At 43.0% G+C, this 17,271-nt stretch overlaps 1 protein-coding gene and 1 pseudogene across 1 annotated transcript in view; one reads left to right on the top strand and one right to left on the bottom strand.

The window, feature by feature from the left end:
- The window catches only part of M1AP (meiosis 1 associated protein), a 57,107-nt gene that overhangs the window by 38,151 nt on the left and 1,685 nt on the right, over positions 1 to 17,271 (top strand). Inside the window, exon 7 of the mRNA XM_037064925.1 lies at positions 16,075 to 16,281. Within this exon, the coding sequence (XP_036920820.1) occupies positions 16,075 to 16,281 (207 nt within the window). The remainder of the gene's footprint in view (positions 1 to 16,074; positions 16,282 to 17,271) is intronic.
- LOC119000110 (60S ribosomal protein L27a-like) lies at positions 8,969 to 9,446 on the bottom strand (annotated as a pseudogene).

Genomic DNA, 17,271 nt, shown 5'->3' with positions numbered 1-17,271 from the left:
GCATTTTAATACACTGCTGGAGGGAGCGTACAAGTTCCGGAAAGCGATACCCTTCAACATTTTCATTCCATTGCTGGGCATGTAGCCCAAGAAAACAATCAGAAAGAGAGCAAAGCTATATGTACCAGCATGTTCTTCCTACTAAGTACTAGTCACTTAACCAAGTGTTCTGCATACTTTACCTCGTTTGATCTTCGCAATAGCTCCATGAGAATAGGAACTGTTCGTCTTGTTTTTACAAATTGGGAAGTCTGAAGAGATCAAGTGACTTACCAGAGGTCACACAGCTGCCAAAGCGGCTGTCAGAATTTGAATCTACTTCTGTGGGTTACAAAGCCAATGCTCCTAACTTCTTGCTAAGTTCCCTACTCCAGATGTGGACAAATGACTACAACACTGAGGCTGACTCTCCCTTGCTGAACACTCCATGCTTCTGTCCTCCACTGGGCATGAAGTAAAGGGACTGGGTGCTTGTGATAGCTCCTCTCCCATCGTTTTCCCTACTGTTTTTCCCTCTACTCTAGGTTTGTTCCACCTCATTCAGATTATCGACCACTCTCCTTTTCTGGAAAAGAGAGACGCAAAATAGTGTTGGAATGGATCTTCCCTCTTACCTTTTACGTGCCAACTTCTCCAAGCAACAAAAAACCTCAAAGGCAGTGTGTTATAGAGAGAAGAATTTCCCACAAGCCTCAGCTCATTCATTCAATAACAACTTTTTTTGAGGGCCTACTATGTAATAAGATTTATTTAAAAATTTAACCATCTTGGTCTTGTTTGTAAAAGTTTTTAGCACTTCTTTAACTTCATCCTTGATTTCATATTCTTTCTTACAACTTTTTCATATGTTCTTTTAAAATCTGATGTTGTCAGCTCCCCTATGTAAGTCTCTTGCCTCCTGTTTCTCACTGTGATGTTTTCCCTACAGTTAACTTCTCATTCTAACTTCTGTCTTTCTGTTAATAGCAGCAGCACCATTGTCTGCTCACTCAAGCTTGAAACCTCAGTCACTTTCAGCCCTCTAAGCATTTATACCCACTTCATCGCTAAGTCATATCAGTTTTCTTCTCATAACATGAATTATAACTGTCCTTTCCTTCCCATTCCCACTGCTTGTTCTCACCAAGACTGCTTCAGTAAGCTCCTAACTAGCTTCCCTACCTCCAGTCTCTTCTCCTTCTAATTTTCCCTGCTCAGTAAACCAGATTCACCTTTTCGAAGCATTCCTCTGACTATCCCATGTTCTTCCATGGTGCCAGTACGCAGGGCTCTAGCCTTGTCTGCTCTATCCTCATAGCATCTACCAGTATTCCATGTGTCTTCTCCTCGCCATCCTATGTATCGACATCCTAGTTTAGGCCCTTTTTACTTCTTTCCTTTAATATTGCAATACTATCTTAACTTGTCCAAGTGCCTGTTATGTTTTCCCCTTCACAGTCCATTTGATGTACTGCCACTGGATTTATCTTCTTCAAACACAGCGCTGATTCTGCCCTCTTCAGCTTAAAGATATTTTGTGACTTGGTGTACATTACACTTAACCAAGTATTAAACACAGCCTTGTCTTCCATTATTCTCCTTCACGTACCCCACACACCAACCAAATTAATAGATAGACCTTCAATTGCCCCACCTTTGAACCTTTGTTCATGTCATCCCTTCTCCTGTCTCCATGTGTTCAAATCCTACCCCAGTCTGAAAGATGCAGCACAAAGGGCCCTTCTGCACTGAAGCCTTTCTGAATTCCTGTGTTTGTCATTAGACCTCTGTGGGCTCTGTCTCTTTTTAGAGAAAAGCATATTTCAATTCATATGATCCTATTAGACATGGGTTAAAGTATAGGATATAAATGTGACCATTCAGACTCCAGCATAACATGAGTGCCTTTCCAGGGCATTTCTACCACTTCTTCACTTTACCAACTAATTCCTGAGCCTTAGTCAAATGTGGGTTCAGAGTAGAAATTGTTACCTCTCTCTTTTGGGAGTTAAGGCAAGGCAGTTTTCTAAGCTGTGGTGGTAAAATATAATTTGTATTGTCCCTGAAAAGGTGGACTTCAGAATCAGATGGCCTGAATGACAGCTTCATTATTTCCCAACTGTGTGAACTTAGGCAACAGACTTCACCTTTCTGAGCATCAGTGTATGCATCTGTTTGTAACCCTGACACATCTCCTGGCCCCAGGGGGTTCAGTCCCTGCCTACATGGTAAAGAAACACTACCCAGGGGCCAAAAGGTATTTTTAAAATTAATTTGTTTGTGCTTTCAAAGAACACCAAAAAGGAAATGGTTTGTAACCTACAACAACATTCCTCAAATTTTCTTCCTCTATTCCTTTAATACATCTAACCTAGATCCATCCGCAGACCCTTTCATACATACACACACACACACACTGAATAAATAAATACACACAAAACACTGTCTACACCCCAGTCCTTGTTCCTCTCTCTTCTTCCTCTCTCTGTCCCAGCCATATAATTTTTCTGCAGATTGACAGCTTCTCTGACATTGTCCCCTCCCTCTCAGGTCCTGTCTCTCTCTACCTATTTAAAATATCCAGGAAGAGAATTCACAGTGCTTCTCCTTTTTTGAGTAGAAATGAAGTGGGGGAAAGGAGATGAAGGGGGAAAGGTGCATGACAGACACACATTATTAACTCTTGTTCCTGTCACATGCAGATATAGACAATAAAAATATACCTCATATGGTTTTTAGATGAGTAAGTAATAGTGTGTGTAAACCACCCAGTGTGTGTCTGGAATGCAATGTGCATAGAATGGTTGGTTAGTGATTCTGTGATTTCCATTTGTTCCTCTTCTATTCTAATTCTCTAGAGAAATTCTCCATAATTTCACCTATATTTTTGAACATACTAATTATAATTATTTTAAGGTTTTTATCCACTAACCCCAATACCTAGATCACCTGGGGCTTTTTTTCTTTTTTCTTTTCTTTTTAACATATTTTATTGATTATGCCATTACAGTTGTCCCATTTCCCCCCTTCATTTCCTTCCACCCTGCACACCCCTCCCCCACCATTCCCCCCCTTCAGTTTATGTCCATGCATCACAAGTTCTTTAGATTCTGTATTTCCCATGCTATTCTTGCCCTCCCCCTGTCTATTTTCTACCTACCATCTATGCTACTTATTTTCTGTATCTTCTCCCCCTTCTCCTCCTCCCACTCCCCTGTTGCTAACCCTCCATGTGATCTCCATTACTATGGTTCTGCTCCTGATCTAGCTGTCCTCTTAGTTTGCTTTTGTTTTAGGTGTGATTGTTAATAACTGTGAGTTTGCTGTCCTTTCACTGTTCATATTTTTTATCTTCTTTTCCTTAGATAAGTCCCTTTAACATTTCATATAATAAGGGCTTGGTGATGATGAACTCCTTGAACTTGACCTTATCTGAGAAGCACTTTATCTGCCCTTCCATTCTAAATGAAAGTTTTGCTGGATAGAGCAATCTTGGCTGTAGGTCTTTAGATTTCAAGACTTGGAATACTTCTTTCCAGCCCCTTCTTGCCTCTAAGGTCTCTTTTGAGAAATCCACTGACAGTCTGATAGGAACTCCTTTGTAGGTGAGTGTCCCCTTACCTCTTGCTGCTTCTAGGATTCTCTCCTTCATTTTAATCTTGGCTAATGTAATTATGATGTGCCTTGGTGTGTTCCTTCTTGGGTCCAACTTGTCTGGGACTCTCTGAGCTTCCTGGATTTCCTGGAAGTCCATTTCCTTTGCCAGAATGGGGAAATTCTTCTTTATTATTTGTTCAAATAAGTTTTCCACTTGTTGCTCTTGCTCTTCCCCTTCTGGTACCCCTATAATTCAGATGTTGGAACGTTTAAAGATGTCCTGGAGGTTCCTAAACCTCTCCTCATTTATTTGAATTCTTGTTTCTTCATTCTTTTCTGTTTGGTCATTTTTTCTTCCTTCTGGTCCAATCCCTTGATGTGAGTCCCAGTTTCCTTTCCATCAATATTGGTTTTCTGTGCATTTCCCTTAATTTCATTTAGTTTAGCCTTCATTTTTTCATCAATTCGTGACTAAAATCAACCAGTTCTGTGATCCTCCTGATCACCAGTATTTTGAACTGTGCATCTGATAGGTTGGTCACTTAGAAGTATTGGCTCTGGGGCTTTGAGCTGTTCTGCTGCTGGAGCCATAATGTTTTGGTCTGTTTGCACCTGGTATGTATGAGGGGCGGAGCCTTAGGTGTTCACCAGGGCGGGGTGACCCAGTAGCTGGGTTGTGATGCTGTATGTGGGGGCAGGGTCAGAGAGGGGCAATGGCGTTTGTTCTGCTCTCTCTCAGATTTTGGTCCCCTCTCCTGCTTCCCGCAAGCAAACTGGGTTCCCCTGGTACCAGCGCCTGGGTGTGTGGGACTGTGCACCCTCCAGCACCCTGTGGATCTTTCCAACAAACTCTCTGCAAGCCTGGGAGCTTCTCCCAGCACCTTGACCTTGAAAGTTTTTCCAATTGGTGCTTTTAGGCTTTAATTCAGGTAGCTGGGGCCCTAGCCTGCGTGGTCTGTCTCACTGCTCTCTCCTTCACCTGGTTTACCTGAGTATGAATGTATGACCACGGTCAGCCAGCTGCCTTACGTCCCCACTGGGTCCGCCTGTTGCTACCCCACACCTGGGATCTGCCAACTGCTGCCTGTGCACCTGGGTAGGTCTGGCCACTTTTTCCTGCGCAACCCCGCTCCATCAGCCACTGATTCCGCCCCTTACCAGTCTGGCTGAATGGTTCATTGTTGTCAGACTTCCGTACAGTTCAATTTTCTGTGTTTTGGCCGCATTTTTGTTACTAAAACTTTGTTGTCTTTAAACTTGGTTGTGTGAGGAGGCACAGTGTTTCCACCTATACCTCCATCTTCAGCTTTTTTTTTCTATTGTCTCTTTTTTCTTGTGGTTTTCAGACATTGGTCTTGTCTTTTGGTGCACATACTAATACTACAATGATAAAGATGCTCATTGCATCTGAATAAATTGTAGAGGTTCCAGTTGGTGTTGGCTTGCTTCCTCCAGTGGGGTCTCCCCCTGCCCTGCACTAAGCAGATAGAGTGGTGACAGATCATCTCATTCCCCTCCGGCATTCTGCTGAGTCAAGGCTGGGCTGCAGCCCTGCTAAGTCTCTGTCTGCTCCTGGTTTGCCCCTGGCCCTCCAGGACTTTCCACTGAAAACCGGGTATACTGTGTGTGTCCCTTCCCTTGGCCACTACAGTGCTCGACTTCTAGAGGCCGTCTCCTTAAGTGTTTTTGTCTCTTGTTCTGTGCAGCCCCAGTATCTGGCAAATGAGCCAAGTGAAAAATTGGCTTAAGCACCCACCCTTCCCCCACCAAGTCTCCACTAAAAGATCTGCTGGTCTCTCTGTTTCCTTGCACGTGCCTCAACAGGAACAAATCCTAGATTCTCAGCCGCCACCCTGACTCCAACTCAGAACTGACATACACCCTCATGGTAAAAGCAGTTGCAATAATTCCCTCATCTCTCTGGATTCTTTCCTTTCCAGACACTTAGCTGCCCTCATTTTCTTTGTCACAGCACCTCCTCACTGCCTTCTGACAAGTGGTTTCTCTATATTATCCAGCCTTTCTAACTGTTCTAGGCAGGAAGGCCAGTCTGCCTCTGGCCATTCCAACGCACTCTGATGCAGAAGTAGATGCTTATTAAATGTTCGTTGATCCCCCCCTTTGCACCCTTTATCTGGCTAGACAACCCATAATACATTTTCTGGTTTACCATTATCAGTTGGCACTCTACGGTGTTCTCATTTTCAGGTTCCCAGGTTTCCTTACAATTATAAGCAGAGCTCAGTTCCTTCAGTGCTGTCTGTTCATCCAGCCCTTCTTTAAGAGCAGTTCTTCTGTACAAAGTCCATGCTGCCATAAAATCTAGTTCCGGCCATCAGCGCCAGCCCTCCAGGCCTGGTCAACTATAAAAGTTGTGTGACTTTGCAAATTATACTTTACACGTACTCTAAAACTTTAGTCAACTGCAGCCTTAAGTGTTGTTCATTCCCTGATGCTTTTTACTTGACAATTGAATGTTGTATCCTTCTGTCCTCATAGGATACTTTGCTTTATTTGAGTATTTTACTTCGTTTTCCTCTGAGAAATATTCCTTCATCAGATAAGCAAGGCTCTTGGTAAACTCATCTCCAACCCTTTCTGAAAGATGTATGCTACCCACCACTCCCATAAATTTCACTCCAGACACAAGAGAGCTATGTGTTTTGACTTCATTCTTCAGTTTTATAGATCTATATCTAAAAATTATTAAATTACTTTTATTTATTCTTTATGATTTTATTTATTTACTTTTAGGCAGAGGGAAGAAGGGGAGAAAAAAAGGGAGAGAAACATCAATGTGTGGTTGCTTCTCATACACCCCTGCACCAGGGAGCTGGCCTGCAACCCAGGCGTGTGCCCTGATGGGAATCGAACCAGTGACCCTTCAGTTCACAGGCCAATGCTCAACCCACTGAGCCACAACAGCCAGGGCTAAATTATTTTTAAAGTAATAAAATTTAATAAACAGAATCTAATAATTATTAAATGTATTTTAATTTAAAACTTTTAACACTTCATGGTGCTTACTATGAGCCAGAAACGGTTCTAGACATTTCACAAATATTAATTTGTATTACCTCCATAACCATCCTAGGAGGTAGCGATGATTTGTGTCTACTTTACCGATGAGAAAGTGAGGCCCAGAGAGGTTAAGTACTTTCCCATGATCACACAGCCAGTAAGTGGCAGAGCAGGATTGAACCCAAAAAGGTTGACTGCAGGACCCAAACGCTTAACCACTCTATGACCATATGAAGTTTGTTATCATATTGACTGCAGGAGTTCTCTGAAATACATTCACTGCTCAGTAAGAATGCACAAAATAACTTCTCCCCGGCTTTGTATCAGGAAAAGCTGTGAGGCTCCCTTCTAGCAAAAGTGGGAGGTGTACATTTCTATGACGCTTATCTAATCTTGGCTCTGTTATTGCCCTACCCTTATTTTTTCTTTGCACAATCCCCTTATTTGTTTACTTTATCTTTGTTTTGTTGCATTTTTCTAAACTGGCAAAACTGCTTTGTGGAATGTAGTAGGGAATATATATATATATATATATTTGGTATCTTTTTTGGTATATATATATATATATATATATTTATATATATATATAATTTTTCCAAGTATTTATGAGATGAATCTATCCACCACCAGGAAAACATTTCAGTTACNTATATATATATATATATATATGTATATTTATATATATATATATAATTTTTCCAAGTATTTATGAGATGAATCTATCCACCACCAGGAAAACATTTCAGTTACCAAATCCTACTATGTAGTCCCAGTTATGCAGCTAGTGACTCATTTTCCACATCCTCATTTCTCTTACAAAGTCATGTCTGTGTGAACTAGAAAAAGAAATGAAAATACCACCTAGGTCTTTCAGTTTCCTATTTAAAATGTCAGAGTCTCTGGAGACACATTCCAGAGTTCTCCTGGCCATGTCTGCCCTAATTGGCCACAGAAGTGACAGAATTCAAGCCGGAATGTGTCCAGCAGGAGTCTGAGTACACAGGCGATGACCTCGTTGGGCTGTAAATGGGCGGGGAAGTGGAAAGTCCTTGGTTATGTTAGGCATAGAGTCAAGAGCAAGAATCCAAGCTGAGAGTGGGGTAATGGCAGGTCAGGAGCCATTTTTTGAGGAAAAAAAGAAATAATCAGAGCGAGGTGAGAGGACAGCGCCCGCAGGGAGACAGACAAGTGCTGGGACAGCAGTGGGCTGGTGACCCAGCCTCGTCTGTTTCTCTCCATTCATCTTTCACCATGCCCCTTTGATCATCCGCTCCAGCCACATTAATAAATTACTAAATGTTCCTCAAGTATCCTGAACTGTTTCAGGCCTCCACCTTTTTTCATGCTGCTCCTGTCCCCTTACCTCTGTCCACTTGACAAATATCTACTCACTTCTTTCCAGATTTTGCTTAAATGCCTTCACCATGAAGCTTTTCCTGTACTCTTTCACTCCAGCTACAGCCGGCCCCCACTTATCCTTTTTGCCCCTTCCTACCCACATACCTGTTGCCACATCTATCTGGAGCTTCACATCACTGAGAAGTGGTATAAATTTGCACCTTATCTCTCTGAGGTGAGAAATGTCACGTTGCTATATTTTTCTAAATCAAATTTAGACTATATTAGTCCCCAAGTACCAGGATGTTGCCACATTCAATATTTTTATGAGTGCCTCTCCTCTTCCCTCAGAATCTCAGGTCTAAAAGTCCAGAAAATATGGGAAATGGCCCTTTGGTCTCCAATACACTTCCAATACATTGTTGAATAGAAGTGGCAAGAGCAGATATCTCTCTCTGTCTTGTTCCTGATCTGAGGGGCAAAGCACCCAGTCTTTCCCCACTACCTACAGTGGTTAGCTGTGGATTTCTGTAGAGACTTTGTCAGGCTGAGGATGTTCCAGTCTGATCCTGGTCTGTTGAGTGTTTTTATCATGAAAGGGTTTAGGATGTTATCAAATCCTTTTTCTGCATCTATTGAGATGATTTTGTAGTTTTTGTCCTTTGTTCTATTAACATGGTGTATTACATTGTTTGATTTGGGGGTATTAAACCAACTTTGCATTCCTAGCATAAATCCCACTTGGTTGTGGCATATAATCCTTTTTTATGTTGCCAGATTTGGTTGGCTGACATGTTGTTGAGGGTTTTTGCATCTATATTCATAAGGGATATTGATCTATAATTTTCTTTTCTTGTAATGTCTTTTTCTGGTTTTAGAATCAGGGTTAATAATGGTCTCATTGAATAATTTGGAAAGTGTTCCTTCATCTTCTATTTTTTGAAAGAATTTATGAATGATTAAAATTATTTCTTTAAAGCTTTGATAGAATTCCCAGTGACAATTTTATTTTATTTATAAAAACATTTGTAAGCATTTAATAAATTCTCCTCAATGTAGCTTCAAGCTACCAGCACACAAGCCCCACCCACACTCTCAATCTTCTCCTCAGATCTCCTGCTGAAGAATTTGCCCTTCACAGTGACAGGCTGCTTTGGGGGCTTTCCCTCCCCAGAACTCCATGGTAGCCCGATGGCACCACATCAATGATGGGAGCGGCTCTGGTCTTATTTTTGCAGCATTTACCTGTACCTGCTCACTGACCAAGGTCCACAGTCTATCAAGGCTGAGACTGGGACAGGAGCTCTGGTTCCTCTTTAAGTGGCCATGCCTCATACCAACTTTCCCAAAGTGGCCTGGGTGATATTTGTTGAAGTTGATCCTGTGATGATGCAAGCTACCAGCATTACCTCGGGCTCCTGGGTGCTTCCCGTGCTTGCTGATGCGGCCGTGGCCATGGCTCATGTGGCCCCAAAGTTTCCGGGTCTTCCTCAGTCTGGATGGCATGTTGGTGGCCGAGACGCCCCCATGACAGTTTTAATGGCATTGATGTAGGCCTTGCTAAGGTGTAGTGATGCCATCTGGGCCTTAGCTTTTCTTCTGGAAAATTTCCTAATTACTAGTTCTTTATCTTTTCTTATATTGGGTTGTACCAAAAAAAGTTAATAAAGCAGACCTCAGACTTCTATCCTTAGATAGTCCTACTTGCAAGATTGACCCTTGTGTGTGGCTCAAGGAGGTGGGTATAAGGGGGATAAATGGTAGGGGAAAAATACAATGAAAAATAAACTATTAAAAACCAAGATTGAGCCCTGGCTGGCATAGCTCAGTGGATTGAGCGCGAGCCTGCGAACCAGACGATCGCGGTTCGATTCCCAGTCAGGGCACATGCCTGGGTTGCAGGCCGGTTCCTTGCAGGCTAACTACCAGCAGGGGACGCACAAAAGGCAACCATACATTGGTGTTTCTCTCCCTTGCTCCTTCCCCTCTAAAAATAAATAAGTAAATAAAATCTTTAAAAAAAAAAAAAAACAAAGATTGACCTGTGGCTGGTATCTGGGGATATGGATTTGAAAAGTGTTTCCACCATTCCCTAAATAATACAAATGGCACATTGAGCCTAAACTGTGCAAAACTATATGGTTTCTGCTAAACACCTGCTTTTCTTCTAGGACTCTAGAATTTTTATAGCTGCTAGGTACAGGGCACCTAGGTGACCAGTCCCCAATAAAAATGTTGGTCACAAATCTGTAACTTCTCCTGGTGGATACTTTATACATGTTTTCACAATTCAATGCTGGAAGAAATAAGCACATCCTGTGCAACTTCATAGGTAGAGGACTCTCAGAAGCTTGTGCCTGGCTTCCCCTGGACTTCACAAACTTGTCCCTTTGCTGATTTTGCTTTGTGTCCTTTTGCTGTAATGAATCATATCTATGAGTGTGACTATATGCTAAATCCTGTAAGTTCTCTTAGTGAATTGCTGTACCTGGGAGTGGCCCTGGGGACCCATGACACAGATTTATTCAGATTTCCTATTTCTTCTTGAGTCAGTCTCAGTAATTTGTGTCTTTCTAGGAATATGCCCATTTCATCTGGGTTATCTATTTTTTGCATATAATTATTTATAATATTTCCTTATTATCTTTTCAGTTTCCATAAGATCAGCAGTGATGTTGCCCTTTTTTCTTTTATTTTAGTAACTTGGATATTTTCTCTTTTTCTCTTGAACAGTCTAGCTAAATGTTTGTCAATTTTGTTGGTCTTTTCAAAGAACAAACTTGTGTTTCCATTGATTTTTCTCTATTATTTTTCTATTCTCTAGTTCATTTTATTCTACTCTAGTATTATTTCATTTCCTTCCTTCTGCTTGCTTTAGTTTGGTTTCCTTTTTCTAGTTTCATAAGGTGGAAGGTTAGATTATTGATTTGAGGCCTTTTTTTAAAAAATGAGGGGTTTTCAGCTATAAATTCTTCTCTAAACACTGCTTTGGCTGTTTTTCATAAATGTTGATATATTACATTTTTGTTTTCACTCATCTCAAATTATTTTCTAACTTCTCTAGTGATTTCTTCTTTGAACCATTAATTATTTAGGAGTATGTTGTTTACTTTTCACATACTCATGAATTTCCCAAATTCCTTTTTGTTATTGATTTCTTTTTTTAAGATTTTATTTATTTATTTTTAGACAGAGAGGAAAGGAAGGAGAAAGAGAGGGAGAGAAACATCAGTGTGCAGTTGCCTGTCCTGCACCCTCCACTGGAGTGCTGGCCCACAACCCAGGCATGTGTGCTGACTGGGAATCAAACCAGCGACATTTTGGTTTGCAGGCCACACTCAATCCACTGAGCTACACCAGCCAGGGCCTTGTTATTGATTTCTAATTGCATTCCACTTGGTCAGAGAAGATACTTTGGATGACTTTAATCTCTTTAAGTTTATTGTACCCTGATTTATGGCCTATCACATGGTGTCCTGGAGACTGTTCCATATTTACTTGAGAAGAATGTATAATCTGATGTTTAGGGGTTTGCAATATCTTTAATCACATTTCACTGGCTCTTTTTTAAAAGTGAGTGTGAGATTAGCAGAGTAGTGAATATTGCAACTTTATTTTTCCCCCTCCTAGTCCTGCCTTCTGGTGTGAGAAAATAAGCAAATAATGTCAAATTAACCTAATTCCCTCCTGATGCCCTTCCACATACCAAAAAAACCCCAGGCGTGCCTGGCTTTCTCATAACCAGCCAGGATTCCTCTTCCTGGATGCATCAGGACAATGAAGTGTGTCTCTGCCTGCAAGCAAAGCAGACTGAGTGTTCTTGCTCGTCTCTCCTCTCAGTGGCTGCCTCAGAAACATGCCTTCTCAGGAACTGGTCAGTGCTCCTTTAAAAAAAAAGACTTTATTTATTTATTTTTCGAGAGAGGGGAAGGGAGGGAGAAAGAGAGGGAGAGAAACATTGATGTGTGAGTAAAACCCAACCAGGGACCTGGTCCACAGTCTAGACATGTGCTCTCACCCAGAATCAAAAAGGTGACCTTTCTTCAGTTTGTGGGCGATGCCCAACCCACTGAGCCACACCAGTCAGGGAGGTCAGTGCTTGTTTAATCACTGTATTTGATCACTTCTAGTCCTATTTTCCCAGATACTGGATATGAGTAACCACATCCTCTTTCCCTTTGGTATCTGTAATGGATCCATTTGGCTGCAACTAACAGAAAACCAAAGTAACTCTAATTTGAGTAATTAAGAATTTATTTTTCTCATTAACAAGAAGTATGAGGACAGACAATTACAAGCTGATGCAGTTGATCAGTGATACCATCAAAGACTCAAGCTCTTTCCATTTTTCCACCACAGCACCCATAGCAGGTGTACTTCATCGTCATGCGTATTGCCACCTGGTGACAAAATGTCTGTTGCAACTTAAGACTCAGTCCTGTCCTAGGGAGAAAGAAGGGGTAGGGTGCAGAGGCAAAAAAAAAAAACTTGCCAGAAGATAAAACTTTTCAGAAGCTTCATCCAGCAACTTTTGCTTATGTCTCATTATTTAAATATAGGTTATAAATTATCCCTAGACCAATCACTGAAAGGCTGGAAAATGGGTAGAGAAAAGGGAAAAGGAAAAGGGGAGAGGGAGCAGTGACCAGTCAACCCACAGTGGCTGCCACACCTTCCTTCCTAACCTTAGGGATGCAAAGTTAGGGCAAGGGTGGGGGAGCGTGACTTTAGTATGACACACCATTCCACTGTGCCCCCACCACACCTGCTCTGAACAGAATCAGTCCCCACCTTCTAAAAATCTAAGCTCTCTGACCTCTTCGATAGCAAAGTCCCTAACTACAACATAGATACCTTTTCACCTGCCCTCTGTTAAATTCAGCATCTAACTTGTGCTCCTTTCTCTGGAATTAGCAAAAGCATATTCTAAGTATTCAGCAGTCACCTATAGTCATTAAATGTTGCTTGACTTGAGAACCCCAAAGGCTGGTCTGGGACATCCCAGAAGACATCCCCATGCCAGTGCTTTTTCTCAGCCTCAGAGACCTGCTGTAGCAGGTAGCCATTTCCGTCACAGCTACAACTGCCTGTACCAACAGGCCAACCCGTGACCTGGGCAACATGTTCAAGCTTGGGTCCTGGGTTTCAAATTTCCAAAGAAGTTAGAGATTGAGATTCCAAAACAGGGACCTTAAAATTCAACTTTTCTACCTCTCATTTTCTCAGAATGCTCCTGGAAATTTCAGATAAGTTAATATCTTTATCAAATTCTAATACAGATGCATTTTTCTCTCTTCCTTACAGAACCTTCTGTCAGCCTCTCTGTAAAAAGTTTTAAAGTATTTTGTAAAATTCTTTCAACTCAATCTCTTCCCAGTCTTCTGCTAGTCCTCACACCAGGGGTTACTTTGGAGAGATCTCATTCATTTCTGCACACCAATTCTCTCACAGAATCTTAGCTATAATCTCAAAATCAGTCAACTGAAACTCTTGGGGTCATAACTTTTTTGTACAATATTCAAAGATTCTTAGTAATCCCATGATGTAGCAAGTGAGAACTTTTTCTGTAACACTAAAGTGCAAGAAAGGTTCCAATACTATAGTTAACCTTCAGTGACTTGCCGCAGTGGCAAGGGACCCCATTCTCCATAGTCTGGAAGGGTGACCAACCACCCAGTTTTCCCAGGAGTGAGGGGTTTTCTGGGACACAGGACTTTCAGTGCTAAAAATGGGCTAACCAGATCAGTTGGCCATCCACACTGTGGGCAAACATTAGTTTGCAATCCTTCCACTTAGTATAGTATAAGCTGTAAGAGGACAATGAATATGTCTAATGAATTTCTATGTACCCACCCCTAGTGCTCAGACACAATAGGCACTAGATAAATTCTCAATAAACAAACTAATTTACAAACAAATAAATGAACCAGTATAAAAATAGAAAGTAATCATCATTACCATCAACATCATCATCATCATCCAAAGCCTGAGTTGATCTCAAAAGCCACATCAGAAGTTACTAGAGCTGGAAAAAGAGGATCAAAAACACGGACACTAAAATGACAACAAACTCACAGCTACTGAACCTTAAAAAAAAACTAAGCAAACAACTAAAACGAACAGAATCACAGAAATGGAGATCACATGGAGGGTTATCAGTGGGAGAATGGGAGGGAGAGAGAGGGGGAAAAGGTACAGAGAATAAGTAGCAAACATGATAGGTAGACAATAGACAGGGGGAGGGTAAGAATAGTAGGGGAAATGTAGAAGGTAAAGAACTTATATGTATGACCCATGGACATGAACTAAAGGGGGGAATGTGGGTGGAAGGGGGTGTACAGGGCAGAAGGGAATAAAGGGGGAGAAATGGGACAACTGTAATAGCATAATCAATAAAATATTTTTTAAAAAGAAAAAAAAGTTACTAGAGCCAACTGAAATGAAATGCCCTGCCACTTCCTGCTTATCCCTCCCAGAGAGCATCTCTTTCAAATTTAAAGAGGTCATGTCCTCAAGGAGGGGCAAACATGTACACACACACCATGATTTCTACATCATCTATGTTCGGTTTGAGGGACCTGGGAAGCATCAGGTAGACCTTCCATTGTGAAGGTCTGTTCCTCAGGAAGAAGCACATCTCCAGACATAAACGAAATGTTGAGAAAGAATAAACTGCTGGAGGTGCCTATCACCTACCCATCCTTACAGGCCTCCCAGAGTTCTGCACTGCACAGAATGGCAGTGATTTAAAGTGTCCAGAACTGCCCCACCCCCACCCCAGCACATCCCCCAGGGGTATAGCTCTAATGCTACAGTAGTTTTTTTCTGCTTCACTATGTCACTTACACTTGTCTTCCACCAGACACTGACCTTCCTCTATTCCCTTAATTTCTTTTTTCTTTTTGCCTTATATTATTTCTTCCAACTTTTCAAATCAGTTAGAGTGCTGTCTTTCATCTTATGAAGTAGGGAGACCATTACGTCTGTACCAACTGTAACTGGTGATCACCTCAAGCAGGAGAACACAGTTCACAGAGTGTAACAGTTCTAACTCCATATTTCTTGGAGTCTTGTAGTGTACCTTGAAAAACTAACAGAAAATTTCCTCATTTCCATGCCTGGTTTCAAAGGGTGCACCTCGAAAAGTTGGTCATAAGTCTGTCTGTCTGTCTCTTTACCCATGCGCTAACTAACCTCTGACCCCCATGGCGCATGGCCAAGTGTCACCACTCTGTTCTGCGGCACCCTTTGCTCACAGAGTCACTGCCCCTGGGATTCTGACCCTTTTTCTGTCCTGTGACTGGCGGAAGTGATCTCAAAAGCCCCATCATCCACCCCCACCCCCACCTTGTTGTACCAAAGGTTTCCTCTCCTTGTTCCCCATTTCTCCTCTTGATGCACAGGCAACTCTGACCACCGGCTTCTCACACCCTCCCTGGGTATTCCAGAGGTTCCCCTGTCAGCCCACCCCACCCCAGTCATGCAACATAGCCAAACTCTACCACCCTCCAGATAAGACCTGAATTTTCACAACACCCCACGCAGTCTTTGTCCCAAAGCTCTGTTTTTCAGAATCATAATTCTTGCCCTGACTGGTGTGGCCAAGTGGTTTGGGCAATGCCCAGTGTACTGAAAAGTCACTGGTTCGATTCCCAGTCAGGGCACATGCCTAGGTTGCGGCCTAGGTCATGCAGGAGGCAGCTGATCAATGTTTTTCTTACACATCAATGTTTCCCTCTCTTTCTCTCTTTCTAAGAATAAATAAATAAAATTAAGTATTGCTTCTATAGTAATAATTTTCTAAAGAGTTATAATTCTTAAAACTCTACATTTACTATTGAGTAATGCATTAGCCCTCTCTGGGGTAAACACCTACTTCAGGCTAAACAGCATCTCTTACTTCCTCTCGGTACCATCAACCCTTCTGTGTACCCCCCTGCCCAGGGAGGAAAAGCAGCACTTGGGGACACTGGGGATTCAGGCGGGAAGTCCCTCCCTCCCAGGGCCAGGGGAAAGTGGCTCAACCCTCCCTGATGCCACCCCTCCCCAGGAACTCGGGGGAAACCTCAGTTGGGGTTGATCTTCAAAATGTTCCAAAGACTGAAGATGAACCAGAGTTTATGTGTGTCTTTCTTTCAGAAAAGAGAATGGCTGCTGTTGGCCAAAGGGGAGTCCCCAAGCCAAGGATCTAGCCTGAGAGAGCCTGCCAGCACCTTCTATGTGATCGTGCCTTCGAGATCCCCCACCCTGCTGGTGAAAGCAGTGGCCACTCGGGAACTGATGCTGCCCAGCCCCTTTGCCCTGCTCCCTGAGAACCCCCCTGATGACAGCGTTAAGGTTGTGGAGGCAAGTGGAGCCCAATCTCAGGAGAGAGGTAGAGGGGAGAGAAGAGACAAGAATTCGGGGAAGTGGGGCAGGAGAAGAACAAGCCGGTGAGGGGAAGGACAGGGAGCTAAGGGAGAAGTGCTTCCAGGGGTGTGGTGAGGGTCAGAGAAGAAGCAAAGGTAGGAACTGAGGCCAGGCAGGAGGAAGTGAGCAGTAATGGTGTGTCCCCACAGGCCTCTCTCTGTATTATGGGTGTGCATGTGTGCATCTATTTCGGTCTGTTAAAGGAAAGAGAAAAAGGCAGAAATGTAGGCACCTAGAATAGAAAGGGCTTCAAAGTCAAATTCCAATGCACGGGAAAGAATATCTCTGGAGGCCATTTTCTCCTGCTCCTCTTCCTTAGCTTCTGGGCTTCCTCTGCCTACCTCTCCAGCCTGGGGGCAAGGAGAGTGACTCTGGGTGGGGAGGACTGGAGCCACCTCCCTGCTGGGTCCCTGGCTTCTGTGCAGAGAGGACAGAGCCTGGGATTGTGTTCTCAGCTTGGCGGCCATGGGGATGCAGAGAGAGGTGAGCACAAGTGGCTGTGGCTTGCTCAGCGTCTCACTTCAGGGCCAATGGTTCCTGGCACAGGATGTTGTGGCCGGAAAACCTGACTGCTCAGGAATGCTGTGCTCTCGTGTCCTCTGGTTATGCTCACCTGGCAGGCGGGCAGAGAACTCAGTGTACTCGCCTTGCGGGCTGTGAGCACCCCCAGGCCACGGACACACCCTCCCTCACAGTCTTGCACACTGGACCCCTTGTAACTCTCACAGTGCTCTGGAATCCCGTGACACACTTCTTGGGCTGGAGCAACTCAGGATTGCTCCGACCTCTTGTACCTGTGCCTGGCGCTTACCTCCCAAACATCAGACCTGGGGCCTGTGGGACACTCATCTATCCCACAGCCTGCAGGGACACCCTGGGTCTTCACACCTCCTCTGGCCTCTTACACACAAGGGGCTCTGCCTGACA

This window comes from Sturnira hondurensis, unplaced genomic scaffold, assembly GCF_014824575.4.
Source record: "Sturnira hondurensis isolate 20B ecotype Veracruz unplaced genomic scaffold, ASM1482457v3 Scaffold0015596, whole genome shotgun sequence".
Taxonomy (NCBI): Eukaryota; Metazoa; Chordata; class Mammalia; order Chiroptera; family Phyllostomidae; genus Sturnira; species Sturnira hondurensis.
The sequence above is the reverse complement of the archived record's forward strand: the minus strand, read 5'-3'. Positions and strand labels throughout refer to the sequence as shown.